At 44.0% G+C, this 13029-nt stretch overlaps 1 protein-coding gene across 3 annotated transcripts in view; it reads left to right on the top strand.

The window, feature by feature from the left end:
- Nucleotides 1–6128: 6128 nt before the first annotated feature.
- Il13ra1 (interleukin 13 receptor subunit alpha 1) overlaps nucleotides 6129–13029 on the top strand; it is a 77284-nt gene continuing 70383 nt past the window's right edge. For all 3 annotated transcript variants that reach the window (XM_070039847.1, XM_070039846.1, XM_070039845.1), the window contains exon 1: nucleotides 6129–6306. In XM_070039847.1, the coding sequence (XP_069895948.1) occupies nucleotides 6240–6306 (67 nt within the window). In that variant the 5' untranslated portion in view covers nucleotides 6129–6239. The remainder of the gene's footprint in view (nucleotides 6307–13029) is intronic.

Below are 13029 nucleotides of genomic sequence, written 5' to 3'. Positions count from 1 at the left end.
TGAGTTTTTTCAGCTCAAGGCTAGCTAGTGCTCTACAACTTGAGCCGCAGCTGTGCATCCATTTTTTTAATGATTAATTGGAGATAAGAATCTCATGGACTTTCTGCCCAGACTGGCTTTGAACTGTGATCCTCAGCCTTCAGCCTCCTGAGTAGCTATGATCACAGGCTTGAGCGACTGGTGCCCAGCTAGACATTTTTCCTCTTTAAGGAGATGGAGTGCTGGCAAGCACAGCTGGCTGGATTACAGAAAGGAAAAGCATACAGTCTGAAGAGAAGGAGACCAGCAAGCATCTGTACAGGATAGAAAAGAATATAGAATGTTTTCATGAGCAAGATACAATGGGGGTTCAAGGCCCTCGGTATTTTTTCATAGAACGGCTCCCTAAGTAGTTTTGTCTAGGCAAGAATCAGTCACACATCCACTAAGGTTTTTTTGTTTTGTTTTGTTTTGTTTATTTTGTCAGTCGTGGGGCTTGAACTGTGGGCCTAGGCGCTGTCCCTGAGCTCTTCAGCTCAAGGCTAGCACTACCACTTGAGCCACAGCACCACTTCCAGACTTTTCTATTTATGTGGTGCTGAGGAATCGAACTCAGGCCTCATGCATGCGAGGCAAGTACTCTATCATTGAGCCACGTTCCCAGCTCCAACCCCTAAGTTTTGAGTAAGTTGACTTGCAGTTTACATAGAGGCTGCTTCTATCTCTGGCTAGTAACACTACAGCTAGCCTTCGTTCATCTTTCCTTTATCTCAACCCTACTCCTGCCTCTGGCTCCAGACAAAAATTGGTCTCCTAGCAGGGTGCCGGTGGTTGACGCCTGTAATCCGAGCTATCAGGAGGCTGAAATCTGAGGATCATGGTTCAAAGCCAGCCCGAGCAGGAAAGGCCATGAGACTCTTGACTCTTATCTCCAATAAAAACCACTAGAAAACTGGAAGTGGTGCTGTGGCTCACGCGGTAGAGTGCTCACCTTGAGCTAAAGAGTGCAGGGACAGCGCCCAAGCCCAGAGTTCAAGCCCCACAACCAACAAAAAACAAAATTGCTCTCCTAAATACCATTTTTATTATGTCACCACCTTGTTCGAAAAGTCTTCTTTTGTGACCCATGTCTGTGTGGTGACTGACCCATGTGTTTCTAGTGTTAGAGCACCTACCTAGCAAGCACAAGGTCCTGAGTTCAAACCCTAGTACCACCAAAATAAAAGCCTTCTGTCTGTTCTTATCCCCTCTACTCTGTTTCTTATTCTGGTCCTGATCATCCTTCAAGGCTTAACTCAATGACCACCTACTCCAAGAAACTTTTAAAAGGAAATCCAGGGTTTGAACATAGCTCAAGTTAGAGCACTTGAAGACCCTGGATTCAATCCTCAGCACCAGAAAACAAATAGGCAATTCCAGCTACATTTGTATGTCCTACTAAATGTGTCCCACAGATGAATGTATTTGTCATTAGTCTGTTTGTTTTTGGCATCCTTCTCTTAGGAACTTCCCATTAGGAGAAATTGTTTCCATTTATTCATCGGTTGGTATCCACAATACCTAACAAAGTACTATTTATTTATTCAGTAAAATGTATTTATTAAGTAAGTGCTATATGCTAGGCACAGTTCTGAGTTTTTCATCTCCAATTAATCACCAAAAAAAAAAAAAAAACCAGAAGTAAAGCTGGCACCAGTAGCTCATGCCTATAATCCTAGTTACTCAGGAGGCTGAGCTCTGAGGATCATGGTTCAAAGCCAGCTCAGGCAGGAAAGTCTATGAGACTCATTGTTAATTAATCACAGAAAAAGCCAAAAGTGATGCTGTGGCTCAATGGTAGAGTACTAACTTTCAGCAAAAAGAAGCTCAGGGACAGTGGCCTCATAGAGTATGTTGGTGTCTGTGTCCTTCCTTTTTTTCTTCTTGACAGGGTTTGAACTCAGAGTCTTGCACTTGTGAAGCAGGTATTCTAACACTTGAGCCATTGTGAGAACTCAAGAGCCCTGTGGGGGCTGTGACTGGCTGCAGGAAAATTGACTGGTGTTTGAATGCTACCAGTAGAAAACACAGATTGTGTGTCAGTGTTTGACTTTCTGCAGCAATCCTGTAAAAAGACAGGAGGAATCCTGCATTTACTTATCTCAGTGATTCCTGCCATCCTTGATCTAATGGCCCACCTCAGTACTTCCCTGATTCCTTGTTCTCTACTTCTTAGAATGTGCCATTTTTGTTAATTTTCCTGTAACTCCGTTAAAGCTACCCTTATCTCCCTGCAATCTGAGCCTATAAAAAGCAGAGGTCGAGAGGTGATATGGGCAGTTTTACCTTTTCTGTTGGTCAAAATTCATTCCTCCCAGGGCTGAGAATATGGCTTCATGGTAGAGTGCTTGCCTAGCATGCATGAAGCCCTGGGTTCGATTCCTCAGTACCACATAAACAGAATATGCTGGAAGTGGCACTGCCGCTCAAGTAGTAGAGTGTTAGTGTTGAGCACAGAGAGGGTCAGGGACAAAGCCCAAGCCCTAGGACCAGCAAAAAAAAAAATCATTTCTCCCCAAAGATAAAATAATTATAATTCACTGCATGGTCTTTTCTTCATTCATTACCCTCAGAAACTGCTAGTTGGAACTGCCAAGCCCTAGCAACTGTAACCCATGTCCTTTGAACTCCTGAGGATATTTCTTACTGTCTAGAGGGATACCTGAGTTTTGGAAAGAGTAGAAGCTTTCTTTCCTGTCAAATATCTTGTCTTTGTACCTTTCCACCATTATTTATAGAAAAGGGGGAAGCCTCCATGAGAAATATGAGGATTAGAACAGCTAAAAAATGGCATAGATTCATGGATCAGCCCAGAACTTCTGCCCTCAATCGCCAAAGTTTGCAAGAAGTCACAGGTAGTCTCATGCTCAAATCAGCAGGGCTCCAAGGGTTAACATTGCTGTTGTCTTAAGATTTTGATTACTCAAAGCCAAACTGTGACTTGTTTGTTTACTGCAGTTCCTGGAAAGCTTTCCATCTGTCTTCATCTTGTTGACCAGGGGCAGTGGCCAAATTCAAACTGCATATTTGCACAAAAGTACACAAAGAGTACACATAATGGTTTTATGACACAGAAACAGAATTCTTAACCTTCCTGTCTCCCTTAAAACTTCACCTTAAAAAATTGTTGTTGGATCTTTAGGGTCAGAAAGAAAGAGAACTGGTTATATAGTCTTACTCAAGGACAGTAGGCCAGAATTAGCTTGGTGAAAGGAAAGCAGGTCCCTCACCACACATTTGTTTTTTTCCTTCCACTATTTGAGTTCTCAGGGCTCCTGATATATCACAACTCTCAGTTTCACATGTACTGCCATTATAGGCCATGTTATATTAAACGCTTGCTTGCTCCTATGCCAGGCAGTGCCCATCGTAACAGTCAGCCAGTCCTCAGGGGTTCCTTTCTAACTGGAGACTCCTTTTAAGGCAGATGACCTAACATTTTAGAAATGTTATTACAAACTTATTGGATAATGTTTATAGCAAATGTCAACAAGTATAGGTCTGAGGTGAAGGGGGACAGGGAGGCCTTGGAGAAGAGAGTAGTGACCTATTTACAGAGGGATTTAAAAACTAATAGTAGCCAGGCACCGGTGGCTCATGTCTGTAACCCCTAACTACTCAGGAGGCTGAGATCTGAGGATCAGGGTTCAAAGCCAGCCTGGGCAGGAAAGTCTGTGAGACTCATCTCCATTAACCACCAGAAAGCCAGAAGTGGCGCTGTGGCTCAATTGGTAGAACACTAGCCTTCAGCTGAAATGCTGAGGGACAACGCCCAAGCTCAGAGTTCAAGCCCCACAAATCAACTGACCAAAAAAAACCTAATAGTAACGTATCTAATTCTACAGACTATGATGGTTGTTCTCATAAACATTTTATTCAGTCCCATATATACATGTATATACACACATATATTACTGAAAGGATTTATACTGAACCTTTAACTGCAATCACTATCCCAAGATTCAGTGCAAGTAGGCTTTCCTTCTAGAACCCTTTGTTGCCCCTTCCATAGTTGTTGTTGTTGCTGTTGTTTTTTGAGGGTGCTGGGAATGGAACCCAGAGCCTAGCATGCTAAGCACATACTCTATCCCTGAAAGACACACCTTCCTCCACAGCCAGAGTTGGTATTTAAAAACTGTCTTCCACATTTACTGGAAGGTCTTTATAAATATTTATTGAACCTGAGGACTTTCATTCCAAGAGCATAGTCTTTGTTTGGCTACGTTAAACATTGCAGTGGCCTCTGGGTAAGGTCAAGACTAGATATAAGGCTTTTTATTAGTGTGTGTGTGTGTGTGTGTGTGTGTGTGTGTGCATGTGTGTGCACACTAGCGTGTATACATGTGCTCTCCACAAGTATTCTACCACTAAGGTACACTCCTAACCCTTATTGCTCTATTTATTTTTACAACTTGTTTCAGGTGTACATATAGGCTTAATTTGAATAGTAGACACCTTCATTAGTCATCATTCATCCTGACTTGGCTTTTTCAGAAGAGTGACAGAAGATATGCTTGTTTCAATTATGTCTTAATCCCCAACCTACTAAGGTAACAAGGAAGTGGTACCTGACATAGCAAAAATGACTTTGTAAATATGACTCAATCAAATCTTCTGAGATGAAAGAGATTATTGTGGATCATTTGGTAGGCTCAGCGTAATCACAAGGTTGAAATCATTCAGGATTTTTCCTTTTGGATTTTTTTTGAGGCTGGGTCTTGCTATGTAGCCGAGGCTGGCCTTGAACTCCAAACCCTCATGCTTCACCCTCCTGTGTGCTGGGATTACAGGCTTGTACCACCAAGCTAGACCCTAGGGGGTCTTTTTTCTAAGGGGAAATCAAGATAGAAGGGTCAGAGCCAAAGAAAGAAATGTAAAAGGGGAATACTCAGGGGTCTGGCCACACAGCAACAAGCCAAAGAATGTGGCTGTGTCTAGAAGCTGAAAAATATGGGAAACAGATTCTCCCATAGAATTCCCAGAACTGTAACCTTGCCTACACCTTAGTTTTAGCTCAGTGAAAAATCTGACCACAGGAGTTCTAACACAATCAAACCATTTGAAGTTGCAAGATTTCTAGTGATTTGTTCCATCAGGAAGGAAATTCATGATTGTCATTTTCCTTCCTCCCCAACCTCACTGACCCTCACAGGCACCCAATATCATGTTCTGAATATGTGGTCTCCAGAGTGTATCCTGTCGTGTGCTTTCAAAAATGCAGGTACGTCGCATGATACTTGAAATGCTCTTTTAAAAATCTCACTCAAGCTGGGTACCAGTTGTGGCTCATGCCTGTAATCCTAGCTATTCAGGAGGCTGAGCTCTGAGGATCGTAGTTCAAATCCAGCTTAGGCAGGAAAGTTCATGAGACTCATCGCCAATTACCCACCAAAAAGTCAGAAGTGGAGCTGTGGCTCAAAGTGGTAGAGCCAGTGTCAGCTTTGAGCAAACAAGCTAAGGTGCAGCACTTGGGGCCTGAGTTAAAGTTCCAGGATCTGAAAAAAAAAAAAAAAAGCAAGCAAGCAAGCAAGAAAGAAACAGAAAGAAATCTGACTTAATTTGATATATGAACAGGTTTTAAATATACAGTTTGGCCTTTTTATAAAGCACTGAGCCACGTCCCCTTTATGGCCTTTCAAGTCCTCCTAATGAAGTAGGACTGCTTATAGTAATTGCCTTTGAGTCAGAGCTTACACAACAAAAGGCTCAGAGGGCCAAGCTTGGTAGCCAGGTTTCCAGAGTCCCAGGCTGAGGTTCTTTCTCTAGATGACCCAGCCCTAGTGTTCACCAGGGCACAGCCTTTGGGCCCCTCCGCTGCCCCACTACCATGACTCCAACATAGTTGCCTGGTGGCCACAAGGAAGGAGGGCAGCAGCTGGGGAGGCTGTGGAGCTGGGCTGCGATGTGGTTGAGGAAATTGTGTTTGGTCCGAGAAGGGATTCGGGACAGGCAGGTGCAGGACGGCAGGGCTGTGCCAGGTGTGGCATCCGCGGCGCCCCGCCCCCCAGCGCCTGCGCTGCCCGGCTCAGGTAACCTGCGGTCGTAGGCGGGGCGTCTTTCCCGTCTGCACCGCCCCCTAAGCCTCCAGGGCGGCGGAGCCGGGAAGTGGGAGCGGGAGGCGAGAGGAAAGGCGAGGAGCTGAACCGAGCGGTGGAGGCGGAGACTCCTCAGGCTGGGCCAGGCCGGCCTCCGCGGCGACGCGAGGCAAGGCGAGGGGCTGCATGGAGCGGCCGGCACGGCTCTGCGGACTGTGGGCACTGCTGCTCTGCGCAAACGCCGAGCTCTCAGGTGAGTGCGTGTGACTCCGGGTCGCCAGTGGCGGCCGGGGGGAATTGAGGGAGGTGGTCGCAACGGAAAGGCCCGCGAAGGAGGACCCCAGGGTCGAGCGGTACGACGGGATGCGACGCGACGACTGCTTGGGACGTGTCCTCGAGACCCTCTGTAGAATTCGGCCATGTCAGCCTGTCAGGCTTTAGCGCTCCGACTGCACTGGACGTGAGGGACCCGGGAGCGGCGGCGGGGTTTTCCCAAGCGCGCTGGCGGAGTCCGAGGACAGCGAATTGCTGGATCCTCACTTCCCGTGCGTAGTTGGGAAGAACCCGGGGGAGAGGGGGCAGGCGCCTGGGGGCGGGACTAAAATATGTGGGTGACTTTGCTTGTGAGCTTCAGATGATAGGGGGACGAGAATGACAGACCAACAGGGGCCAGGATCCCAGCTCAGGCAAGCTGGGAAGTTTCTGGGTCGCGAAGATGGTTTCTCGGGAGTTTAGCAGTGGATGTGGAACAGAACCTCAGAAGGTCCCGCCCCTGTAGAAACACGATGTGAGAACATCTGCAGTTTCTCCACGTCCACAGAGAAACCCCCACGCAGCATTCTGGCAGGTGACCCCCCAATCCTTTAATAAACTTTATCTTTTAGAATAATCTCAAGTTTATGGGAAATGCAACGATAATTCAGGAAGTTTCTGTATTCACCACACTCTTGTGCAGCAACTTTGAATTGATCCACTTGGCTGACTTGCTGGGAAAATTGAACGTTAATAATGTCTTCATGGGCTGTGCCTGACACGCGTGGCCTCTGGGCATTTTGGATTATAGTGGTAGCTCCGTGTTTTATAAATTATATTTATTGACTGATTGCATTTTAAGTACTTACAATTTATTTTTTAATTCATCATACATGAATACTACGAAGGGTTGCATTGGGATAATTCCATACATGTGTATAGTGTATTAGGAACAAGTTCACCCCGTCCATTATGTTCCCATCCCCCTCTCTTCTCTCCCCTTTAACAAACACTGTCTGGAAAGTTTCATTATGATATAGAGAGAGAGAGAGAGAGAGAGAGAGAGAGAGAGAGAGAGAGAGACAGACAGACAGACAGACAGACAGACAGACAGACAGAGACGGAGAGAGAGAGACAGAGAGAGAATCCTCTTCACCATCAATATTTGACTTTTTGAGCTTAAGATCTTGCTATGTAGCTCCTGCTGGTTTGGAGCTTCACATCATCCTGCCTCCGCCACCACAATGCTAGGATTACAGGTGTGCACCACCACACCCAGCTTATAAGTTTTATTATCACATAGGCCAACAGTTTGCTTATTGCATTGTAACCAGTGTGCTGTGTTTTGAAAATCAATTCTAAAATGTAATTAAGAAATTTCCATGCCATCCACTGATTCCATCAACAGCATGTATATACACTGAGCTCTGGCAGGCAGTGTTTTAGGGGGCTAGGCATGTTTCTGTGAACCCAAGGGACTAAGCCCCTGCCTTGTGGAGCGAATGTGCTGTTGACAGAGAGACAGAAAATGTAAAATGCTTGCATTGTGACACCAAATATGGAAGAGACTTTGTCATTGTAAATAGAGTGGGAGGGTGTCTCTGAAAAGGTGACATGTGGTAGAGACCTCTATGCTTGTAGTTTGTAAATCCATATATTTTGTTTGTGGCTGGTCTTGGGGATTGAACCCAGAACGTGTGTGTGTGTGTGTGTGTGTGTGTGTGTGTGTGTCTGTGTGTGTGTGTGTGTGTCTGTGTGTGTGTGTGTGTGTGTTTTCAAGGCTAGTGTTCTACCACTTGAGCCAAAGCTCCATTTCGGGCTTTTTGTGGTTAATTAGGGATAAGAGTCTCAGGGACTCTCCTACCCAGGCTGGCTTTGAACCTCAATCCTTAGATCTCAGCTTCCTGCCCGAGTAGCTATGATTACAGACATGAGCCATCAGTCAGTCAATATTTTTGTTGTGCTGCTGGGAATGGAACTAAGAGTCTCATACATGGCTAGGCAAGTGCTCTGCCATCTGAACTACACCATCACCTTTCAATACTTATTCACATGTTTGCTTTGTTTAATGCTAAATCAAGCTGAGAAAGTACTTAGGACCTTAGCGAATTACCACAGTGCATGCCTCCAAAGCACCTTTAGTTTCTTTGGTGACACGTGATTTACATACACATATGGGGAAACTGCAGTCGACAAATAGGAAGAGACTTAACTAATATCACCCATTTCATTACTCCATGTGCCACTCCAGCATCCTCCCTCCTACAACCTCTCACCCCCACACAGCTGAAACAATAGCTGGCCTTTGAGACAATACTGTCAACACCTAACTTAGTTTTGTCACAGTGGTTTGTTGGTAACTTGGTTACTTAGAATGTAGAAACTCTCCCCATTCAAAGTCTCAAAGGCATGGTAGAGAAAGCATTCAATATTATTAGATACTCTGATTTGGATTTCAGTGTTTCTGATGCTTTCTGCTGGAAGACTCTGAGCTAGTCATTTTCTCCTCTGTGTGCCACAGTTTTATCAGTGAAATGAAGAAGCTGACCTCCTTAATTTTGAAGTGCTCCAGTCCTGATCTTCTAGAGTGTTTAGAAATGATTCGGTGCTGGGTATGATGACACCTGTAATTCCAGGATGTAGAGGCAGAGGGTGATGAGTTTTAAGCCTATATGGGTTATATACAAAGACTCTCTTAAAAGAACACAGAACACCTGAAAACTATTGTCACACAAACTAAATGATCACTGGTGATTTCAACATGGTAAATTTCCTTAGAGTAGAAATTTATGAAAATAAATGCGATTGATAAGATTAAAAAAAAATCTGAAACCAGAAGACTGATAAGGTTACCAACTTAGTTTAGTCTGTAACTCAATAGAGCCCACATTGGGCATGTCTTAATAATAGCTAGCATTTATATACTGTTTACTCTGCCTTTCGATTTTCTAAGTGCTTTGCTTATCTTTCATTTAATCCTTACAAACAACCCAAGCTGTGGCACAGTAAGGCTGAGACTCTTCTTCAAACAGAGTGGAGAAACTAGTCTTCTAACCCCAGCAGCCTGAGAGGCCATGTCCTTCACTGCTGAACTTAGTGCCTCTAATTGGGATTGAGGGGAGTCCTTGGCCGACAGAAAAATGGGGTGCTTCCCAAGGTAGCAGGAAAAGACTGGTCAGGACCCTTGAAATTATGTGCAGAGGATTTATGAAGAAGCAAGTGAGCCAGGCACTATTGGCTCATGCCTATAATCCTAGCTACTCAGGAGGCTGGACAGGAAAGTCTGTGAGACATTTTTTGGTATTTGGCTTTTGGTTTTTGTTTTTTTTTTGGCAGTTGAGGAACTTAAACTCAGGGCCTGGACTCTGTCCTTGAGCTCTTTTGCTCAAAGCAAGCACGCTACCACTTTGAGGTACAGCTCTATTTCCAGTTTTTAGGTATTTAAATGGTAAATAAGAGTCTCATGAACTTTTCCTACCTGGGCTGGCTTTGAACTGAGACCATTAGATCTCAGCCTCCTGAGTAGCTAGGATTACAACTGTGAGCCACCAGCACCTAAGTATTGTGAGACTCTTATCTCCAGGTTATGACCAGAAAACAGGAGGTGGAGCTGTGTCTGAAAGTGCTAGAGTGTTCACCTTGAACAGAATTGCTCAGGGACAGTCCCCAGGCCCTGAGTTCAAGCCCCATGGCTGAAAAAAAAATAACAGCAAGTGGTCATATATTACATACTGACTTTATAAGACCATGTACTGCAAGCAGTAAGTGCCCATAGGCAAACAGAAGAGAGGAAGCTATGAAAGTTAGTAGTTGTGTACAGAAGAGCTCCGACTTGAGCTAGACCTTCAGAAAGGGTGGGATTTGAGAAGGTAGAGACATGATTTCCCATGTAGGGGGATTGTAAGAGCAGAGAACCAGGAGCCTGGCTTGGCAGGAAGCAATGTTGGCAAAATCAATCCGCACAGAAAAATGTTACTTGTTCTTGGAGGCCCTGGGTAGTGTGCAACCTGAGGGAAATGACACTGGAGGAGAAGCAAGAAAGGACACATGTTTTAGTGGGGGAGCCACTGAACTTCCATGGGAATCATGGGGTACAGGGGTCCATTTGAAAGATGTGCTGTGTTGAGCTAGGTTCCCATGGCTCACATGTGCAATCTTACTTAAGAGGCTGAGATGTAGAAGATTGCAATTTGAGGCCAGCCTGAGCAGTAAAAGTTTATAATAGACTCCATCCCAAATAACCAGCATAAAGCAGAGCTGGAAGTGTGGCTCAAGTGGGACTGCATCAGACAAACAAGCATGAGCTAACATGAGGCCATAAGTTCAAACCTCAGTACTGCCCCCCCATAAAACAAATGTACCGTGTTGTAAATGTATGGTAATTCAAAAAAAAAAAGGTGGAGGGGAGAGGAGAGAAAGATGTACTGTGGGCTAGGCATGGTGGCTCACATCTGTAATCCTAGCTACTTGGGAGGTAGAGATCAGAAGGATCTGGGTCAAAAGTTGGCAACACTCCATATCAACAGGAAGTTCTGGATGTGTGTGAGCATGTCATTCCAGCTACAGAGGAATTGTAAATAGAACTGACCAGGAATAAATGCAAAAAATGAACGCAAAAAGATATGGCTCAAGTGACAGAGCACTTGTCTTATGATCCAGTCCGTGAGTTTATAGTCAGTGAAAACAAAAGGGAATGTAGGAAAGGAGGGAGGGAGAGAAGAAGGGAATTAGGGATGGAGGGCAGGAAAGAGGCAGGTAGGAAGGAAAGGAAGGGAGGGAAGTGAAGGAACGAGAAAGGAAAGACAAGAAAAAAGGAAAAGGAACAAGAAAGAAAAAAAGAAAAAAGGAAGATGTGCTGTGTACACCTCCATACTTATGTCCACCCACTTTGGAGGGCTCAACAGAGCATTTTAGTGTGATTGGACTGATTTGGAAAGATGTTGCAAGAAAAAAATAGACTGGAGTTGATGACTGAGTGGATGTGAGGAAAGAAGCCCGATGACTCACTTGTGATTTGGGATTTCTTTAATTTTTCCCGAAATATGCATATCTCTGCCAGCTCCTGACATTGGACAGGAGAAAGCAAAAGCTGTAAGCCAAGCAAAAATCCCTATCATTCATCACCATAATATCAATTTTGTTAACTTCTTATTCACACAGGACACTGTGATATGGTGAGAGCTTGGGATTTACAGGATTTGTTGTTGTTGTTTTGTTTTTGGTGCTGATGCTGGGGTTTGAATTCAGGAGCCTGTGTGCCTGAGCTTTTGTGTTCAAAGCTGGCACTCTACCACTTGAGCCACAGCTCCATTTCTGGCTTTTTGGTAGTTAACTGGAGATGAGAGTCTCACAGATTTTCCTGCCCAGGGTAGCTTCTAACTGTGATCCTCAGATCTCAGCTTCCTGATTAGCTAGGATGACAGGCATAAACCACCGGCAGCCAGCTGGGGTTTGCCGGCTGGAAGAATCTTCTTCCTCCTTCCCACTTCCCTTTATGAAGTCAGTGGTCAACCACTAAGAAACCTAAGGAGGGCAGAAAGAGATATATGTTCTGTCCCAAAGCCTGAGAGTACAAAGAAGTTTCACAGAAAACCAAGCAACTGCTGAGAAGCATTTTTGTCTCAAAGAAAACAGCTAGGTTTCAGTAGTAGTTCTAATGCTAAGGCCCTGTTCTAAGCACTTTACCTGTAATGACTCATGCAGACCTTTTAGTAGTACCCTTTGCAATAGGTTACTATTATCATCCTCATGTTGTAGATGAGAAAATGAGAAACACATTAAGTAACTTGCCAACAGGACAGGGATAGGAACTTGGCAGTTTGGCTACATAGTCTATGCTTCAAATCACTACACTACCTGAAATGTAAAGAGCATTTAGATGCTTGTTTTTCTGGTCTTGAGGCTTGAACCCTACCTCTGGGTGGTTTCCCTGAGCTCTGTTGCCCAAGGGAAGCATTCTACCACTTGAGCCACAGCATTACTTGTGGCTTTTTCTGTGATTAATTGGAGATAAGAGTCTCACAGACTTTCCTGCTGGCGCTGACTCTGAACCTTGATCCTCAGATCTCAACCTTCTGAGTAGCTAGGATTACAGGCATGAGCCACTGGTGCCTGGCTAACCTAGATACCTTAGTAAGTGTAGTCACCACTTATATATGTATATGTCTAGGTATATTATACACATAAATCACATGTATTTTCTAGTTAAACATTTGGAGATTGTATTTTTAAGTGTCTCTGTGTGTGTATTTTTTTTCTGGTGTTAGGAATTGAACTCAGGGTCTTACACATGCAGGGCATGCTGAATTACGTTCATAACCCTGCATATTTTTTTACTATGATAAAATATAGATGATCCTTAACTTTAATCATGGTCTTATGATTTTTTCAACTTTACACTGATGTGAAATAAGTACACATTAATAGAAATCTGACTTTGTACTTTGAATTTTAATCTTTTCAATAAATTCAACGTTTTATGATAAAATAGAGTTTGTGTTAGATGATTTTACCCAACTATGAGCTAACGTAACTTGCTGATATAGACTAAATGGAGATATTAGGTAGGTTAGGTCATTAAACTTCTTTTATTTTTTATTTTATTTTTATTATTTTTATTTTTATTATTTGTAGATTGTGGTGCTTGAATTTGGGGCCTGCATGCTGTATCTAAGTTCTTTGCTCAAATCTAGAGCTCTACCACTTTGAGCCATAGCTCTACTTC

This window comes from Dipodomys merriami, unplaced genomic scaffold, assembly GCF_024711535.1.
Source record: "Dipodomys merriami isolate MVZ:Mamm:240054 unplaced genomic scaffold, mDipMer1.0.p SCAF_3, whole genome shotgun sequence".
Lineage (NCBI taxonomy): Eukaryota > Metazoa > Chordata > Mammalia > Rodentia > Heteromyidae > Dipodomys > Dipodomys merriami.
The sequence above is the reverse complement of the archived record's forward strand: the minus strand, read 5'-3'. Positions and strand labels throughout refer to the sequence as shown.